At 37.5% G+C, this 20673-nt stretch overlaps 2 protein-coding genes across 2 annotated transcripts; both read left to right on the top strand.

Annotated features, from left to right (window-relative positions):
- Positions 1-1373: 1373 nt before the first annotated feature.
- taldo1 (transaldolase 1) lies at positions 1374-10162 on the top strand. The gene is made up of 8 exons (XM_026378491.1): positions 1374-1569; positions 4931-5054; positions 5540-5647; positions 5884-6015; positions 7120-7295; positions 8609-8806; positions 9358-9503; positions 9612-10162. Exons 1-8 carry the CDS (start codon positions 1470-1472, stop codon positions 9642-9644), a joined length of 1017 nt encoding a protein of 338 aa, XP_026234276.1. The 5' UTR covers positions 1374-1469; the 3' UTR covers positions 9645-10162.
- Positions 10163-10399: 237 nt separating this feature from the next.
- LOC113174938 lies at positions 10400-20509 on the top strand. Its single transcript, XM_026379155.1, has 15 exons — positions 10400-10516; positions 11486-11641; positions 12474-12664; positions 13323-13424; positions 14479-14617; positions 15129-15279; positions 15412-15544; positions 16252-16404; positions 16686-16723; positions 16861-16890; positions 17026-17192; positions 17841-18328; positions 18482-18581; positions 18956-19325; positions 19584-20509. The coding sequence occupies exons 2-15, from the start codon at positions 11510-11512 to the stop codon at positions 19664-19666; spliced, it is 2277 nt and encodes a 758-aa protein (XP_026234940.1). The 5' UTR covers positions 10400-10516; positions 11486-11509; the 3' UTR covers positions 19667-20509.
- The last annotated feature ends 164 nt before the right edge of the window (positions 20510-20673 follow it).

Here is a 20673-nt window from a genome sequence, read left to right as displayed (position 1 = left end):
CACTTGGGAAATCCTCTTCCCTTCAATCACTGCCAGCTGGCCTGGCCCTGATGCACCCAAGCAGGCCCAAATCATGATGTTTCCTCCACTATACTTTATGATTGGAATGCTGGTTTCTTGATTATATGCAGTGACCTTTTTATACCAAATGTAGTACTATGTGTTTTTTTCCAAATAGTTAAATCTTAGTTTCATCAGTCCACAAAACATTTTGCCAATACCGCTGTGGAGTGTCAATGTGCTCTTTGGCAAACTTCAGGCATGCAGCAATGTTCTTTTGAGTAATCAGCGGCTTCCTTTGTGGTGTCCTGTGATAGACACCCTGTTTGTTCAATGTTTTACCTACTGTAGACTCATGAACACAGATGTTAACCAGTTCCAATGATGCCTTCAATTCTTTAGCTTTCACTCTGTGTTTTTACTTGACCTCACTGACTCTTGGGATCATTTTGACTGGCCGCTCACTTCTTAGTAAAGTAGCCACAGTTCCAAAGTGTCTCCATTTGTAGATTGTTGGCCTAACATCAGGCTGGTGAATTTCTAAGGTCTTTGAAATCACTTTGTATTTTGCATTTGCATGCTAAAATAAAAAAGTGATTTAAATATTCCATCCCTAGAATTGTTGGCAATGTAGAGAGTGGTAGCAAATGATATTTAAACTACCTTGTTGAGAAGAGACTTTAATGACATGTTAAATCTTAAAAATGTTGTCATAGAGAAGAAAAACAATTTTAAAACAACAATAAAGTTATATATTTAAAAATGACACCTCCTACTTGGATTGTTGTAACATTTCCTCTTCTTGCCACAAAGAACAAGGCGTCCTTGCCTTTTGGCAAAAGAAATGTTATTTGTTTATTTGAGAAGGAAATGGCTTTGCATGACAGTACGGCCACATCTCAGCGACAGTGAAATGCTGTCAAGCCTGGTTGGCTAAAACATTTGGATTGTTTTTGCAGACTGCCATCCATACACATAGTTCTTGGAAGGAATGAAAACACTCAAGTAGAAATATTATCACATATAGCCATTATTTTGTCTTTCTCAAGGTAAAGCTTTGTGATTCAATGTCAACTGCTTCACAGATCAACTCTGGCATGTACATAGCTGATGTGAAGGAGTGAAACAAATTACATACATAAAAAAAACTGAATCACATAATTTATATAAAGAAAAAATCAGCAATACTACAATATAATAATCCATAATAAATGAGAGTTTTGAATTTAAAATGTAGCTTAAATAAAAATAGGCGGTGTATTATTAATGGCTTACACAGATATTGTTTGTTAATATAATTTAGTCTATATATTTTTTATTTGTTCCTTTTTCTGCACGATCTTTCTGAAGTTTCTGCGCGCGTTCCCGGTGGCTCCTTCCTTCTGCTGTGCGCGCTCCCGTCTCCCTGCCTGTCCGCCTGCTCTCTCACGTGTTTTCTGTGTATAAAAGGGTCCCAGTCTGTCTTCATCATGTCCAGTGTGTCACCAGACAAACGGCGAAAAATGGAGTCAGCGCTGGCGCAGCTGAAGAAGCACACTGTGGTGGTGGCAGACACGGGGGATTTTAACGGTAAACAGCTTTTACTGGGCGCTCATGCTAGCTGGTTAGCATGCTAACTAAAGGACCAGGAAGGATCTAGTTTAATGTGAATGACCGCCGTGTCAATATCGGTTAAATGTTAGCATCCCTCCATCCACAGCGGCTGGCTTATGTTAGCTAGCGAGCTAGCCCGCTCATATGTTATTTTGCGTAGGTTTAATTTAGTATGTGAGACAATCTGTTAATCCGATAATTTGTTATTAACGGTACCTAACTCGGTAGCTACTTTGAGTTAGCACCACTAGCAAGTTCTAGCTAACTAACGTGGTGTAGCGTCATTTGCGACTTAAGTTGAGTCTTAAAGCAATTTGTTTACATTGCCTCGTAATAATCTCACCCATAACCTGTCTTGAAACTAACTAGCTAACTAGCTAGCTAACGTACCTCTTAAACTTATTGAGCCTTTGTAAAAACATAGACGATGTGGTGGCTAAACTAAGTTACACAGTGTCCCCGGAGTTAAGATTCAGTAATGTGAAAAGTTTGAGTTCTCTTTTTCTTCATCCTTTACCCTGTCATGCCACAGAGAAAAAGGTCATGTTTCTCAATAGGTGTGAATGGGCAACAGTGTGCAGTAATACTGTTACACTGTGATGCAAACCAGAGTTCCTCATGCACAACTTGCAGACTCAGGATGACATGACAGAACTGGTGCCTGACTCTGCAGCCAGGTGGGACTGTTGAAAAGCTGGTGTTAGTCTTCTCATTACTCAGTAAGGGTGGTGCTGCTTGGTAACTAACAATTGCTTATCTTATCAGTTAGTCTGCAAGCTAGTTCTTTGATTAACTGACTGGATTGTGTATATAAAACATAAGGAAGTGTTTCAGTTTCTCCCACAGAGCCAGGTTTCATCTTTAAATGTCCCTGAACAAAACTATTCTGTATATTATTGTGTACAACAAAGAAAAACAGTCAACTTACAAAACATGAACTATTTTCTATATTAAAAAAATGACTTCAAATTTAGTTTATTTATAGTTAATCAAATATAGGTTATTGATTAATAGATTCATCAACCATTTGTTGAATACTATGTCTGCACTTTGTTTTCTGTACTATAGACAAATGGCTTATACTGTGTATAGTAGATGGACAGAAGAACACAAACTGCTGTGCACTGCAGTCCTGTGCTGAAATTGTAATCTGATTAATCTATTAATTGTTCAGCAGATAAGGAAATTACACATGCATAATTGTTTTAAGTTCAAAAGAAAGATAAATCAAACATTATTTGACTTAAGCTTCTCAAAACTTTGGTTTTCTTTGGCAAATTTCTGAGTATTTCATAATATCTATACCATCTTACATCCAAGTTAGTGCAGTTAAGTATTTTACTAGTGACTGACAAGATTATTATAAATTGCAAATGCAAGGAGCAAAACAACACAGACTATTTGAAGATACCAATTGGACGGTGCTGATAGGGATTTTGTGTTCTTGTTGAGATTTTTTAGATTAAATCATGAATAAAAAAACATTACTTACAGACTGACTAAATTGAAATATCTTTTTCAGCCGTAAGCTTGAATATGATGTATTACAACAATGGCTAGATGGTGAGAACTAGTACTACATACTTTTTCATGTTACAGTATCCTATAAATCAACAATGTCTGTCACATGCCACGTGTTATCAAACCATCTCACCTGTAATGAATAGCTCTGTCAGCACTGTAGGGGAAAATCAATGCAGAGTGGTTACTAAAGCTTTTTGAAGCTGAATTTTTAAAAAATGCACTTGTATGTCTAGTTAATGTAATGTCTGTTTTACATTAATGTTGTAACATTTCTCTGGTTTTACCTGTTGCAAGTTTAGACATGTTCAAATCAAGCAGCAGCACTTCTGCTTCTCATAAGAAATGCACACAGAGCCACAGAACCGTGGTGCAATGCCAATCTTGCTTCATTTATGTATGTGGAGAAAAAGGGTCTCAGGAATATTCTGAAAGTAAATTGAGGGGAAACTGGCTGACTGCACTGCCTGCATGAATAGTGATGGTATAAAGAAGACATACTGCACATTTAGCTAGGATACCTTTTGAGATGAAATGACAGCAGCTCTTATGTGAAATGTCAGAATTGGTCACAACCTCCTTACATGCTGCTAATATCACATTTAGATTAAAGAGACAGTCTGTCTGATTTGAGTCCATTATGTGTGAACTTTTGTTTAAAGTTTGAAAGGTGTTTTGTCTTTTTAGTGTTTCCTCACAGTGCACACAGAGTGACTTTTATGGAAAGTTGCCTTTCTGTACACAAACATGACATGACTAACGGCTAATTGGACAGTTTGCCTCCTGCTTATACACAGCCCTCTGGACATTAACCCAATGCTCCAACCAGATACCAAATCAACTGCAGATGTTGCAAAGCTACAACCACGTTTATCTGGTATAATCTAGTAATTTGCAGTTTGTGTTTTTATCATAACTTAAAGTAATAATTTTAGCACATATTTGCAGTGGAGGTGATAATTTGGCATGGCTATTATTATAGTCCATATGTTGGACCCAGTCTTTTAGACATGCTGCTGTAATCAGCGCTTTTAACTGTGTGATATCTTATTGAAATGTCAATCACTACTATCCAGTCCAAACCTGCTGACCTACAGAAGGATCACATATTTGGAGGTAGTGTGAGAGATAACTGGTTACAGAACAGAGGCAGCCTTTGTTCTTAGGATGAAGAGCTGGCAGCACTGACTGGACTCAGCTGCTCCAATCAAGGGCAGACACAAAACCACTGTGCTCCATGAATGGGCCCTGCTGCTCATGCATATCAAATTAAAATGTGCAGTTTAGTCTTTCAACTGTGCACAATGTTTTTAAAATACAATTCTTTCAAAGTTCTGTAGGTTATGGAGCACATGAATACAAACCTGGTGGCTTGTGATTATGCTGCAGATCATAAAGACATAACTCTTATATTGAGTTGATTACAACTTTTATCATTATTGCATTATTTTAATATTATGAGTTCATTTGTCATAGTTTTTAAATTTTGTTTTTGTCATAGTTCACTTTGGGTGCAGCATCAGCTGTTTTACCAAGTATGGAAGTCTAAAAAGTCCCAGTAGCATATAATCAACTTTTTTACAACAACACTATTAAAGCCTTCATCTTTGCTCTACTCAGACTTTTCCTCAAGGGTTTTTCCACAGCAGAAGGTGCATACTCCTGCATATTATAGATTGAACATGCCTGAAATCTCTCCATGATATTTCTGACGTTCAATATCAAAATGCAGACAAATGATGAATTCTCACTCATTCTCATGAGAATGCAAGTTACGCGTATGTGATCTACTTTGTTCTGTCTTTCCATCCTACAGCTATTGACGAATACAAGCCTCAGGATGCCACCACTAACCCATCTCTTATCCTGGCTGCTGCGAAGATGCCAGCCTACCAGCAGCTGTTGGATCAGGCCATTAAATACGGCATAGCCAAAGGCGGGTAAGAGGTTGCGCACAAATAAGAACTAAAGGAAACTCTTTAAAATGATAAAATCCTTTAGTTTTATACCTGTTGTGTTACACTGCCGTTCAAAGCATTGAAGTCCGTAATTTGCAAATTAATGGAAATATTTAATGTGGTTTTGTGGCTGTTGCACAGTACACAATTCCTCTTTGCAAGGTGTTTGCACAGTTCCTTACTTTACAGCAGGAAGTTGATTGTATTATCTTTTTCCCTGCTTAAACCTGAGTTAGTGGAGTGGCCTCTCAGATAAATATGGATAAACATTAAAAGTAAAATTTCTCCACACACAGGAACAGTTGATTGGACATGCTGGTTGACTAGCAAAACTATAAACACGTTAAAGAATAACATAACAACCACACAATGTCTGTGTTATGGAAAATGTCTTGATAAAATTTCTTTAAGTTTAACCTGGACGTTAAATTTACCTCCATTATCCTAATGTTCCCTTCTCTGTTCAGAACTGAAGAGGAGCAGGTCGCTAACACCATGGACAAGCTGTTTGTAAGTTTTGGGCTAGAGATCCTGAAAAAGGTCCCGGGCAGAGTTTCTACCGAAGTGGATGCCAGGTAGGGATAAATTATGACGGGAAACATGTTTATTATTATGATTCCTTTTCAATTTTAACTACTGTAGAATGTGGAAGTAAACTGGTATTAGTTGTGTTGTCACTCTGTGACTTGATTACATTTAATTTATTTGGAGAATTACTGCCACATCATAGACTTTTATTCTTTCTTCACAATATTGTCTTTAAATTAACAAGAGCGTTTTGGCTTAATGACTCTGTTATTTCACCTAACAGACTATCGTTTGATAAAGATGAAATGGTTGCCAAGGCCCTGAGGCTCATTGCTCTGTATGAAGAGGCAGGCATCAGCAAAGAGCGTGTGCTCATCAAGCTGTCATCAACATGGGAAGGAATCCAGGCTGGCAAGTGAGTATGCAGTGTAAGCTCCATCTAGGGATGCTTGTTGGTTATGTCGGCATCAGTTTGTTTAAAATGATGAGTGAATTAGTTTGAAACCTGTTGTATGCAGGTTTCAACCGCTGCCTATCTTAGTGATTGTTACTTGTTAAGTTAATTACCAATAAACATTATGAAATTATAAACTTCTAAAACCTGATACTGTCATAATTGTCAGTGTGTGCATGGACACTGACATGGTCATATCCCTAATTGTTAAAGGCACAAAAGAGCTGGTGTCTGCTGCTGAGAATTAACGTGGGAGATGATGAAAAGCTGTTAAGCTGTCTACTTTATTAAAAAATAATTTAGTTTTCCCTGATAAAGCCTATATGGCAATATGAGAAGAAACTAACCAGATGAATCTGTACACAAAAACGTCAGTAAATGTGTAAGTACTAACAGGGCCTAAAAAGTGCCAGTAGAAGTATAATTTCAAATTCTCTAAAATGTACAAAAATTACAAGAACACATGGTTAAATTTGATTCTGTTGATAAATGTCAGAGGCATGAACATAAAACCCCTCCAGAACTCCCTCATACAGGTCTACAATCCCTCTCACCCACTGCGCTCTACAAGCAAAGGCTTCTTTGTGTTCCCCTCACCTAAAAAGAGAAGAGAAGAGAAGAGAAGAGAAACTTTTCAGCTCTGTGTACACTCTGCAGCCTCACCCTCAACTATCAAAAACCTAAACTGTAAACAGAACTTATTCGAATTATTCTCTGCACTTAACCAAAAATAAAAGAAATCTTGCACTTATTCCCCATGAAACTGAAACTACTCTTTCTAGAACACTTTACTTTGAAGTTCATATTCTAGGCTTAGATATTTGCTTGTTTTGTTCCTCACTTATAAGGCACTTTGGATAAATGCGTCTGCCAAATAACTAAATGTAAACATTATTGTGTATAGTATGAAATGATGACACTGAATATTCAATTTATCAAGAAAAGGTGTCTTCCCATTTTAGAGGAGGTTCTAGTTGAATTGGGAAGCTGAGGAAGAATCACACCTGGTTTTATTAGTTTGTTTGTGATCTTTAACATATTTATATTTGTTGTCATTTTGTACAGGGAGCTCGAGGAGAAGCACAGCGTTCACTGCAACATGACTCTGCTGTTCTCTTTTGCTCAGGCTGTGGCCTGTGCAGAAGCAGGGGTTACACTTATATCACCCTTCGTTGGACGCATTCTGGACTGGTACAAGGAGAATACAGACCGCAAAAGCTATGAGCCACATGAAGACCCAGGTATTAAAGGCCATCTTCAGTGTTACGAAACCTGTAATCATTGAAAACAACTCAAATTGGATAAGGCAGCATTTTCCCCTTCTGTAACTGAACTTGATTCCAGAAACCTCCTTCACATTGGTGGCTAAAAGAATGACTGCTTTTAGGATTTATCTGTTCTCAGAAGTGCTGGCTCAAATACTGTCTAGTACTGAGATATCGTCTTTCATCACGTAGTCGGCCTAGTTTCACAATATTCGTTTTGTGTGTGATTCTGAATACAAAAGTGTTGTGTTTTCTTTCTGTAGCCATTGGAAATCTGAATAGTTTTAGGGAGATCAGCTTCGTGGAAGTTTGTGTTTGAGGGAGTGTTTGAGGCCAGTCATATTACTTAGTTGTTAAAAGATGAAGAAGTTTGGACCAGGAAATAAATATTCTCACCTGGGAAATAAAGTGCAGGTGCAACAAAAATATGCTGCAGATGAGGTCCATCTAGATTGAACTGACTTATGTGGACACAATTACAATTTGTTTGTCCCCATGTTTTCTATGTATTGCAATCGACATCTTTATTTGAAATGGCATTATTCTACACAAAGAGTACATTTGAATTGCATTTAAATAAAATTAAGAATGGTCTGGTGTTAAGCTAGTTCTTCCTGAACTGAGTTGTAACATTGCTTCCATTAATATGGAAATTTGAAGGGTATTTAAGGGAGACTGTTGAAAACAAATGCATAACCAACTTGTGAGGTGTGCAAGAGAGTGGAGAAGTCTGCAGTTTCCTTAAAAGATTTTTTTTTTTTTTTTCTGGTTGTACTAGATTTAACCTGTGGCTCAAAGGTGTGTCACTGCCATGCAACAATATGTGTGTCACTCAAAGTTAGACTAACTGCAGATAAAAGGGAACAACGTTAAATGTGACGCGCAGTAAATGTCACAGAAGATGGTGTGGGTCTACAGAACTGTTAACCTCCAGCTGGTTGAGCATCAGTGCATTCGCCTTGCACACTCACACTACTCATTTCCTTCCACGTCCACTGCAGTGCACGAGTGCCTAAAATGAACAAAGTAATGAACAAGATATGTTTATGATTTTAACAAGCTGCACACACTTCTTCAAGGCAACCAACTGTTTTATGGCATAGTGAGAGAGTTATGAAGGTCTTGACTCCAGCAGCCAGATACTGACAAATCCTTTCCCTCTGTCCATGTGAACTGCACTGAGTAGTACCTCCATCGTGGTGGTTTGGCAAACCAGACATATGGTTTTTAAGTGATGTTTGGAGGAATATTTTCCACCATGCCTTAACTTCCCTTTCTTCTCCATCCAGGTGTACAGAGTGTGACCAAGATTTACAACTACTACAAGAAGTTTGGCTACAACACCGTGGTGATGGGTGCCTCCTTCAGAAACACGGGACAAGTAAAAGCCCTGGCCGGCTGTGACCTGCTCACAATCTCCCCTGGGCTGCTGGCAGAGCTCAGCCAGGACCACAGTGTTGTCACGGAGACGCTCACCGCAGAGAAAGGTAATATCCTGTGACTCAAAAGTTTTATTTTCATTATACCATTCAGGTTCAGTGAAGTAGAAACAAAGGGCAAAGAATGTTGATAGGTAGATAATGGCAGACTGATTTTTGACACCTAGTTGAATTTTACTGAATTCATGTACATTTATTAAATCAAAAAACGAATAACTGCAGTTTATTTGCACAGGTTGATGTGAAGCTTGTATTGAACCGAACCGAACTCCCTCCTGCAAGGCCGGAGTGCAACATTGAGAGTGCCGGGTGTTTATCACCAAATATTAAAGAGCATAGAGACATGGGAAAGAAAATTGTGTAGTACACACAGCACCATTATTATTATTATTATTGTTGTTGTTGTTGTTGTTGTTGTTGTTGTTGTTGTTGTTGTTGATAATAATAATATTATTAAATTTTATGATTCAAAGGGAAAGCTGATTAAATGGTAGATACTGAGCCTCTCTGAACATTCCAAATCTGTTCTTTTGAAAATGATAAAACCTGAAAAGTAAAAGCATATTGCAGCATTGACTTTGCTGGTTTTGTTTTTGCAGCAAAGGCCTGTGATCTGGAAAAGATTCACCTTGACGAAAAGTCTTTCCGCTGGCAGCACAATGAGGATCGCATGGCTGTGGAGAAACTGTCTGACGGCATCCGCAAGTTTGCTGCTGATGCCATCAAGTTGGAGACCATGATCAAAGTAAGAGATCTGTCTGCACGTTTCGGCCTAAAACCTACTTTTGCTTTTTAATTTTTGTTTTTTGTTTTTTTTCCTAAATCTTTATCTCTTACTGTTTTTCCATCACAGGAGAAAATGCTTAACGTGAAAAACGGCCAGTAAAGGAGATGCTTGCTGTCTTCAGCTGCATTGACAAGAAATATAAGCGTGTGGGGAAACGGCTTTCTTTGTCCCTATCTGCCCGAGAGAAGGTCCAAAGCACCAGACGGCCTTCCCTCTCCTTATCTGACCAAACTCCAGTGACCTCCTTCGTGAATGGACACCTTTTCGTCTCTTAGGCTGGGACTGACCCTGTTTTCTGACCAAACATGAATGGTGGTTGATGCTAATGTGCGCGTGGAGCTGTTGAAAAATAGTCTAATATTTAATATTGGAGACCTTCCACAAAGGAACAAAAATGAACAACTTAGCAGATTAAATGTCTTAATGAGACTTGGTTTAGTCTTGTTGAGTAGTTATCATGTGTCATGTCTGACCAGAGAGGACCATGAGCACTTTTTTTGGCAAGAATGGACCGCAATTTTGCTGCCGACTGGCAATAGACCACTGTAAAGACCATCATTCCTCAAACTGTAACATTTTGCTCTTTCAATAAATAAACATCTCAGCCGTCACGGTCAGTTTTGTTGTTTATGTTCTTTTGCTTGGTCTTTGTCTTTGGTAATGGATCAGTGGGTTCTGACAGGTCTCAGACACACACACACACACACACAACAGTAAAGCTCTGTCACAAGCTGGGTTTATTCTTATCAGCGTCAGAGCTCTCCTCTCGACATGCAGCTATTGTCATACCTCTTTGACAGTCTCTGGTTGAGCCAGTTTAACTCCATTCTGTTGCTTCAGAGCTCCACCTTAACTCCCTAATTTAGGAAGATCACATTTACTGAAAACTACTGCTATTGTTTGTTAACTCAGTATTTGGTTGCATTTTGAGAGGTCTAAGGTTTAGAAAGAAGAGTGGATGGTGGCTTAAGGTAATGGGTTTTATTTATTTAACTTCTGTATTGGGTATGTTTTCCTTTACATTTCCTTTGTTCCTATGTTCATTTCATGGGTGCTGTGAAGATTTATATCAACCAAATGTTTTTATGTCTCTTTCCAAGCTGGAAGAACTGATCCATTTATCTAAATCTGAAGGTTTCTGTACTTTCAATTATGATTTGCCAACCGAACTATTTACATGTTAGTCATGTACAGGATGTAAAGTAAAATGAAGCAAGCCTAATACCTAAGTTGGATAACAAACAGAAAGTTAAAACTTAATCAGCCTTTTCTTTAGACTGATAAGCAAAAGAAGTGTCAAGAAGTGGCACCCTTTGGTTGTTTAAGTAATCAAGATTTAACATAAATTTCTTAGTAAACAGCTATTTGTGAATTATAAAATAAAAACATTAAAGAAGTGGATCTGCTATAATTTTACAGTAATTGGAGTGAAACTACTAAATATTAAAAAACTATAAAACAAATATAAAATGTCTTTTAAAAGGAAAGAAACATGATCAAAAAGCCTTTTCATGATGGCTAGTCACATATGGTGTATCAATTATTCATAAGCCATAATTACAGTATGTTGGTTAGTGAAACAATAGTTTCAGTCATTAATTGAGTCCCTCAATGAAATGTTGACATTTACTGCACAAAACCAACAAGCTAACTAAAAAAGACCACTCAACCACCTCTGGACTGCTCAAAACCCTGTAGATAAATGACATAAATGAGTAGTTTAGGCAAGATTTGATTTAAAATGTTGATGTGACATTATTATGTGAAATTATGATGATATTGTTTCTCGGTTTGTAGTACATACAGTGAATTGTGGTGCCAGTACCTGTCTGCTAACCCTAATAACTAAAAACCGAGAAAAGTATTGACATCATCCTCTACTGGTAGTATATGTGACATACTCAGAGTGTTTAAAGTTTCTGCATTTGTATTTCATAAAGGTTCATTCTTGCTGTTTGGCTGAGATGCTGCATAGATTCAACCTGAGGATCCTGTTGGGGGGCCTGACTCTGTTATTGTTTGGCCCGGCCTGCAAAGCCTCTTCTCTGGGGCTGGCAGTCTACGCTGTGCCCCTGGACAGCAATGGAGGGAAAACGGTGAGCAAAGAAAAATTAAATTCTTTCATTTCTTTAAATGAGGTTTCTGTTTGTAAAGTAGTAAACTGATTTCCCACTGATTAAAAGTTTAAAGTTATTATCTATTGCTTCAATGAAATATGGATGAAAACTGGGAACTACTCTTATTTCTCACCATTTCCACTCTAATTTTATTATTTTATATTCTTTTATTTTGCCTTATTGTAAAATGATTCTTTCTACTAAAATGTATTAAAATGCAATCACGGAGATTCATTTTATGTCTTTTTTTTTATGTTGTAAAACTTTTTTTTTACATGATCTTACTTACTTTGAAATTTCGTGGAGAAAGGAAGCACGTATTGAACAACTTGTATCTCTAAAATATAAAAAAAAACATTCGCTCTATAAATGAGTTTCATGTATTGTTTTATTAATGACTTGACTTTCATATTAAATCCAATAACATCCCATTGAACTTGTGCCAGACTCAAACAATTACTAATCCTAGTGTAATCCTTGTAATACTACTAACTAATATTTCTTACTTTTTTATAGTAACTAAATGATAACCTTTGATCGAACAACTCAATGGAGGACAGTGTGTTTGCTTTATGTTGTCTGTATCACATAACAAGACAATTATTTCCTTTCTGTTTTTTGTAGTCTGAATTAAAGCACAGTCAAAATACATTTCCTAACACCTTGAACTATATGATGGCTGCATATTGTGTCATGATTTATTTTCATGACATGTTCCTGACACACTGAACTCACTCTACAGGTTCCTGAATTCACTCTGCTCAGTACTAAACTCAAAAGAACTGTCATTTTGTGGCGTTGCTTCTTGCAGGCGTGGGCTCATTTCACTGCCATTGCCCCCAGCCCTTGTCCTGCTTTGTCTGACTTGTGTGCTGCAGGAGAGGACTGTCAGGTCTACCCTACCTCTTTACCGTTCACCGGCATGAACCCCAAACCTGGCTGGTGTGTCCGCCAGTGGCAGAAAATTGTCCCGAGCAACTACAATTCCTTCATCACATTAGGGTATGAGACCCAGATACACTGTCTAGACTCTTGAAGACAAACACCCACTCCTCATTTTATTTGCATTCCTACATTTTTTCTCATTAGTAAACAATATCCAGAGCAACAATCACTGCTCACAAGTCAACAGTGTTGATGAGGAGAAAGACTCTATTACAACATTTTACTAAACTCTGTTGAAGTTTCTGCAGCAATTTATGACTTTTTTCACATTCACACAAGAATTATAGTTAATATAAAAACATAAAGAGTGCCTAGCTATAAAATATAAAAAGCTGAGATGAAGGATATGTCTTATATTTAGGTTTATAAGTAGTGACTTTTAATTAGAAAGAAGTTTCTGCATTATTATTTATGTTCTTTATACTCTCATCCACGCTATCTTGAGACCTGTTTTGTATGGTGTTCGGCATTTTTGTTTAACATTCCTGTAGTAATCCTGTCTATACATACAGTGTAAGGCACTGTGTACTATGCATTAAACATTTTAAAAGTTTTACTCTGTTATACTTTATATTCATCTTCCTTCACTGACCTAGTAGGTTGCTTGTTTTGCTTGATTTGGTTTTTGAAATCTTTTAATATAATTTAAATAATTAATTCTTCATTTCTAACTTATGATAACTCTAACACACATTTTTTTCTGTTGAATGTCTAGGTCCACAGAAATGTATGTCTCAATGAATGCAGGACCAACAATTCGGGAAAACACTGGGAAACTCAACCAGCCACCTTATGTAGCTCTCCCTCCTCCACTGAGGTAATGAATAGACACACACACATAGACATACACATAAGCTACAAGTCAAGTCCATTTTATTTATCTATCTGTCTATCTATCTTTTATACACAAATGAAATTTAAGGTTCTTTAAAATGGCATAGAAACTACTTATTTATTATAAAAAAATAAGATGAACTTTGCCTCAGCAAACTTCACAATCTGCACCATGATGAGAAACTTTGATCCTTAAATCAGAAAAAGACACTAGTGGAAATACTGAAATCCAGTCACCAAAAGTACATGTTTTGTAATAAAACACTTATTTAGATGTTAAGTTCTGTATTGTTAATAGTAAAGTGAACTGACATATCAGTATCTAAAGCAGAAAACCTGTGTTATGAACACAGTCGCACTTACACTTTTAAACCATTTGGTTGTTCAGCTGCTTTTTTAGAAGGGTGGTCATGGCAAAAAGCTATACCTTTAAAATTGCTATAATTTATATCGGTAATGACAGTGTGAAAACAATTGTTTAGTGTGAAAATGTTGCTCGTAGTGATAAAGCAACAGAGAATTACCATCCAAATTTACAGCTCCCCTTAGCTTTATAGCTTTATAGGGAGTTTCAGACCCTTGTTTAGCTGTCCGGCTGCAACTTTACTGCCATAGCTTTGTATTTAGTAGCAGCAGCAGGCAGCTGTTTTTAACATAAATCACTAACCCTAGCCTGTTCAGCACCAAACAGCAGACAAACAGAGCTACTCAATGCTATATGTTGTAGAGCATTTGCTGGGTGTGTAAATTAGTAACTGTTTAGTTTAGCAAGTTTCTGTATCAATAAGGTGATGATCATATGTCAAAGTGTATAACGTGTTCCCAATGCCAAGTGACCAAGAACATCAGTTATTGTGGGTCTAACAAAACATAATTACTCTTAGTGCAAAAGTCAGGAGAGAGTATGAAGCTCTGCAAAGAAATACATGTATTGTTATAATGAATGTGATGATTTTTATTTGTATCCACTTTCCTTTTATTGTGACAGTAACTGATTATTTCTTTGTTTTTGAACCTTGTTGTGTTATGGAATTCAGAGCTCGCGTGAACTGTCCTCACGACTTCTCTCTGTCCATTAAAGACCTGGATGGGGACCGGGTTCAATGTCGATATGCCCGTCCTGAGCAGGGAGAGTGTCTCAACTGTACACGGTACTCCTTTATAGAACTGGATGAGGTGAGTCTGAATTCTACGTTTCCTTGAGCATGTTTTCTGGGCAGTACAAACCCCTGTCCGGCTTAGTCTGGCTAGTTTTATTTCCCGTTTTTAAAAAGCCCTCTTTCTTGTTAAAAGAGCTGTTGTTACTTTATTGGTTCTTCTTCATCTTTATTGCATCAGCTTTATCTCCTAGTTGTAACAGTATTAAGGAAAAAAGAATCTATGTATTTATAGTATGTGATATAGTATAGAACATGGTGGAAGAAGATCCTTTACATAGGTAAAGGTACGAAAGGTAGAATTACCACATGCAGAGTGTTGTAATATTATAAATGTGTTTATTAAATTATTATTACTTAGCTGTGAACAGCTGTAGTTGGCCAAGGGAGTTAATTTGAACCAACAAAGCATTATATTTCATAGATGAGTCATGTGTTGCACAGTACAGTACAGTAGGCAAACTATTTCTAAAAAAGAAAAAAAAAATTTAGATTTAGCTAATTTTTGTTTTGCTAAACTCTTTTACCAGGAGAAATGTACGTTGACATTCACTGGAGTAGCACAAACAGGCCAATATTTCATCTACCTAATGGCAGAAGACTTCATTCCTTCCCCCAGAGTAAGACTCCTCACAGGCCAAACGCCCCTCAGCTCCATCCCTGTGCAGCTCTCTCTCACTGGTGAGTTTGTCAGTGGGGTACATTGACCCTAGTACATAATAAAACATAAAAGCTCAACTATTATCCCATTTTAGTCTTTCCTCTATTTTAATTTAAAGTTATTAAAACATCTCTCGTTCTCCTTCCTTCTAGTGGAGGCGTCAACCACCAGTTGCAATGATGAACCTATGGTAAATGATGGTACGCCCAAAGACGGCTCCACGCTGTTTGTCCTGCCATACCAGCAGGTGAACTTCAACGTTTACTTCATGTCACAGCTAGAGAGGTGTGTCCCGTTTTTATGTCACCTGAACTAATGTAGTCTGTGCTTATGTATACAAAACACAGTAATGTTTCAATTAGTCCACAGCTTTGCCTGGTGTTGCCATGTTTGCAGAAGGGCATAAAGGCTTAAATTATGCTCTATTAAGTCGTGAACATGCTTGTCATGAAGGAGTTGAATAATCTTTGGGACAATAGACTCAAACATTATCCAGCACCTAGCCTCTTTGCAGTAGTCTTTAAAAGTTGCATTTTGAGTTGAATTTGGAGGAACCACTTGTAAAATTAGTTGTGTGGAGCTATTTAAATTGTTCTTGTTCAGTTTGTTCATTGCAAACAGATGAATTTCAAGACTTTTGACTGTAACTGTATATTAACTCAGTAGGTACAGCTAAAGTTTAGCTCATTTTTATTATTTTCTATTTTATTTTGATGTATTGATAGAATTTTTAAATATTTTCTTCAGATAATGACTAAATCTAATTAAACACTTGCACCACTATATGTCAACACGTGATTATTAAGGATAACCACTTTGACATAGTGCGCAAACAATGCCAATTTTCCCATTCTTTTCACATTTCATGAATGTAGTACAATCCCCTGTGTTGGTTTATTAAGGGGAATACATAAACTTAACTAACTGTTTACTTAAAGAACCTTGAATACAGTTATGTACATTGCAATTAACAGTTTCCCTCTGTTTTGCAGTGTATCAGAGATAGCAGTGGTTGGACCCCCTGAACTCTACAGAACTGGATTCTTGTCAGTTGGCCCCCTGGCAACTATGACCATGGCCTGGATCAGATCCGAAAACAATCTGACACACCTTTTGCCCATCTGCTTTGTTGCAAATACCATAAGGTAGGTTGTTCTGTGAACTGAGTGGCTCTAGCGCTGCCAGTCGAGATGCATACCATTCAGTTTTACAATTCTGGTGCGGGAACTAGTTTCATGTTATATTACCCCCTCTGTCGCCCACATTTCCTTGCTTTATCTGTACTGAGCTATTCAAAACATGTAAGTCCAGTATAAGTTAAATATAACGTTATTCACATGCACATTTACTTACAATGTCACTTAAAGGTCTTGTACACAGTAGCTTTAATACATGACTGTCTGGTTTGCACTTCATGTTTTTCCAGTTTACAGTCAGAGCCCAGATGCGTGTGGCTGTACCAAAGTAAGTGCTTGAGCTTCCTTGAAACAACATAATAATGTTAGATATGTTTAACTTCCGCTCACAGTGTAGCAAGGCTTCTCAGAAAATAGTGACTGTTAACTACTGACTATTAAATATGATTATCTTAATCTTTTCAGGGGAGATGAAGACACTACCTTCTGGAACAGGTTGAGAAAATATTACACTTAATTTTATTAAGGTGTTTTGTGTCTGTGTGTGTGTGTGTGTGTGTGTATGCATCAAGTTTCTGTCAAGTATAAGATGTTTTAATAATGGAAGAATCTGCTGCTGTCTGTCTGCAGAGCTGAAGTGTGAGAAGACAGAGATGGTGCTGGTGCTCCCTGTCACCTCCCTGAGCAACATCAACTTGGCAGAACTGCAGCTCAACAGCCCCACCTGTCCCATCACCTATAACAGCACACACCTGACTGCACACATCTCCCTGAGTGGCTGCGGCACCAAAACTGTGGTAACATGTCCCCACTCTTCTGTCTGTATTTTTCAGTCTTGCCTGTATTTTGATTTAGACTTTAAGGGTTTAACTTGTTTTGTTCTAATAATCTGAAACCCAAACATATTAAATTTAGGAAAAACAACATATCACTACAAAAGAGAAGCTGGAACCAGAGAATGAAAGAAACTGTTCAGTCTTAAATATAATATATGATATATTTATTACAGTATATTTTAATATCTACAAATATTAAAATTCTCTATTCATTAATTAAAGAATGGGATTGCTCCATTTGAACTTTAAATTCCAGTTGTTTCCAACACGGGAACCAAACATCGTTGATTTTTGTGAAATAAAGGAATACTTTTACCTCATTTTGCCTCAAACTGTTAGAGGAAACTGCTTTTTGCTTAAATTGCTCAAAGATATCTGAAACCTGACAAAAAGCCCACGCAGATATTACTATTTCTTTCTGTATGTATAAGAAGTAGAAATACACAATACAATAACACACGTCTGACGCAGGGTGATTAAAGAGCAGTCTGGTGTTAGTTTTCTTATTAGTAAGATTACTTTTTGTTAAGAAATTCTAAGTTTGCAGACAGATTTTTAACTGACTATGAATTCCCACCATCCTCTTCCTCACTTTCTTATGTTTTCCAGCAAGCTGGTTCAGAGCTAGTTTACACCAACACCTTGCAAAGTGTGCGTCCCTACACTATGGTCAGCCGCAAGCCCTCCCTCATCCTTCCTTTGGCCTGCCGGATCCCTGGAATCCAGGTCAGGGGACCTCAGTTCAACATCACTATGCCTACAGAGAAGGAGACCTTTGGGGTGTTTGACTTCCAGTTGGAATTTTACCTACCAGGAGAGGGGCCAATGTCAAAATACACAAGAACCCCCACATTTCAGAGTCTCCAGCCGTTGGTAGGACGAAGGCGTCGAGAAGCAGAAACACCATCGGGGAGCCACAGCATCTCCATCAGGTCCACTGACAACACTACCAGTGGGAGCACTGGGTCCAGGATCAGCCAGCTGGACCTTTATGTGCTGTCCAACTGCACCGTGAATCGAGCTGAGCTGATAGTGAGCCAATGTGTTCAGTCTGAGACAGAGGACTTTGCACAATCCACCCCCGTTTTACAGCAAGGGTCAGTCCTGTCCTAATTAACTCATTTGATTTAGCTATAGGCCATTTAAAAGAGGAAAGATACTATAAGCCACACAATAAGTCTGTTTTGTCTTCAGAAGAAGAAGCATATCATATATTCCAGCACCTCTCTCACTGTCACTCTATGTTTCAGGTGTTTGGCTTCCAATGGCACATTGGAGATTCTTACACCACAAACCAACGTCAAGATTTATCGACTTGATTTGAGCTCCTTGGCACCAACAGGATCAACGGTTTGTATTCTTACATTACACAGACATACGACACACTTTTCAGATTTCCCTTTCATGTGTACAATATCTAAATACAGAAAGACAAGCCACAACTGGGCTTTTTCTAAAGAAAACAATATTATGGCAGCCATGTTAAAGCAGCATTCTAAGCCTACATTAGTATTTAGTATAGTTTCAGTATATAAATACAGAGCTGCTAACATTGTCTGGTTGTCTGAAGACTGATCACTGTATTGATTTTACTTAAACCGTGCCTAAATGTGGTATAATAATCTATCAACCAGTTGTCAGCCATGTCTTATAAACTGTTAGGAAAGATTTTTGAGCTGTCTCTTCACAATGCTCATTGTATCTATGTGTTTTGCTTTGTGCAGATGTTTGTTCAGTGCACAGTCAATCTGTGCATTACCACCATGCCCTCTCAGACATGTCCTAATCTGTGCACCCGCGCAGTTAGTCAGAATTCACTGGTTAACAGTGTGTTCACCAGATCTTACACTGTCACCTCGGGACGAGTTAGCCTTGTGCTCACCACTCCTGCACCATCCACAACAACACCTGTCACCACTATTTCGACCACTAGCACAACTACACTGCCTCCACCTAATGCTTCTGTTACTAGTACCACTACCACCACTGCTTCTAGTATTACTACTACCACCACTGCTGCTAGTAGTACTGCTGCTACCACGACTGCTACCAATACAAAAACCACAACAGTACAGAAAACCACCACCTCATATGGTAAGATGGTTTGTAAACAAGCCACTGTTTTATTTTTATTTTCATTTGTGATAATCAGCTGATGTATGAATTACACTATTAATTGCATGGTGACTTCAAGTTGTAAGAGTATTACTACAAACTTTTAAAATGTCTTATTTATTTAATAATAAGACATTATTATTCTGGGCCACTTTATTATTTTTAATTAGCTTATGTTTGATGTAATGTGTAAACCTACAGATCTGACTCTGTAACATCTGTTCTCTTCTTTTGCAGCTCCAAAACGAGCGTCAGGAATGGCAGCAGGAGTGATTTTGACAACTATTGGCATATTTTTTCAAAATATCTTCCTTTACTGAACATGCTGCTGCAAAATGAGATATGAGATGTGGCACAAATAAGCGCTGACACAATAAAATATTCTTTTTAGTCAGTGATCTGAGGTGTTGACTGTGTTACTACAACATGCCTGGTTTGAGTGTGGGGACAGTGTTGTATGTCATTATTCCTGTCATCCTCTCGCTTTCTGTCAAGCTGTATACATGTATGTAATATAAGAAGCAATTTACTTATATAAAATACACAGAGAATCATTCTGCACTATTATATATTTTTACTTTATTAGAAGGAGCATTTTGTCAGCATACAATATTTGAGGAAAATTAAAATGACCAAATAATAAAATCATGTCACAGTATCTAACGAACCTGCATTTTTGGATGTTCATGACTACTGAGCAGAGGGCAACAAAAACTTTCTTCTCTTTGTGAGCTCTTATTGACTAATGCTGCTCATTGTTTTTAAAACTCTGTTGATAAATGTTTAGTGGATTGGAAAAATAACATTTATTTCGAATATTTTTATCAAACACACACTTTGTCCCGCTAAACATGTGATCCAATTAATACATTTTGTCTTGTGCCTTCAAAAACAGTTTGGGAGCAAAAGAACTGATAACTGTATACTGTGCATCTATTTTAATGTTAAAAATAAACTATCTCTTATCTATAATAAAATGTTGATGTAACAAGAAAACATAATAATCGCTTCTGCAAACCGAGTTTTATTGATCTGTGTTGTTATGAATTTGACACTTCGTGAACAACTGTATGTAAATTTCTGCTTGCAGTGAAACATCCCAAAACATGTACGTGTTTAAATTCCCACCAATTCACAATGATTTGAATATATTTTATTCTGGAGTAACGTCTTATTGTCTTATTTGACTAAGTGCTCGTGATAATGTTAAAAGCGCTGACTTTGGCATTTGTCTGACTATTTGATTCTTGTCATCTGCATGTCTGACGACTTTGCATCAGCAGCATAAAGAAATGATCTTGAATGATGAGGCAGAGGAGGTGCGGTG

Source organism: Anabas testudineus, chromosome 3, assembly GCF_900324465.2.
Source record: "Anabas testudineus chromosome 3, fAnaTes1.2, whole genome shotgun sequence".
In the NCBI taxonomy this organism is placed as follows: Eukaryota; Metazoa; Chordata; class Actinopteri; order Anabantiformes; family Anabantidae; genus Anabas; species Anabas testudineus.
This window is presented reverse-complemented; position numbering and strand designations above follow the sequence as displayed.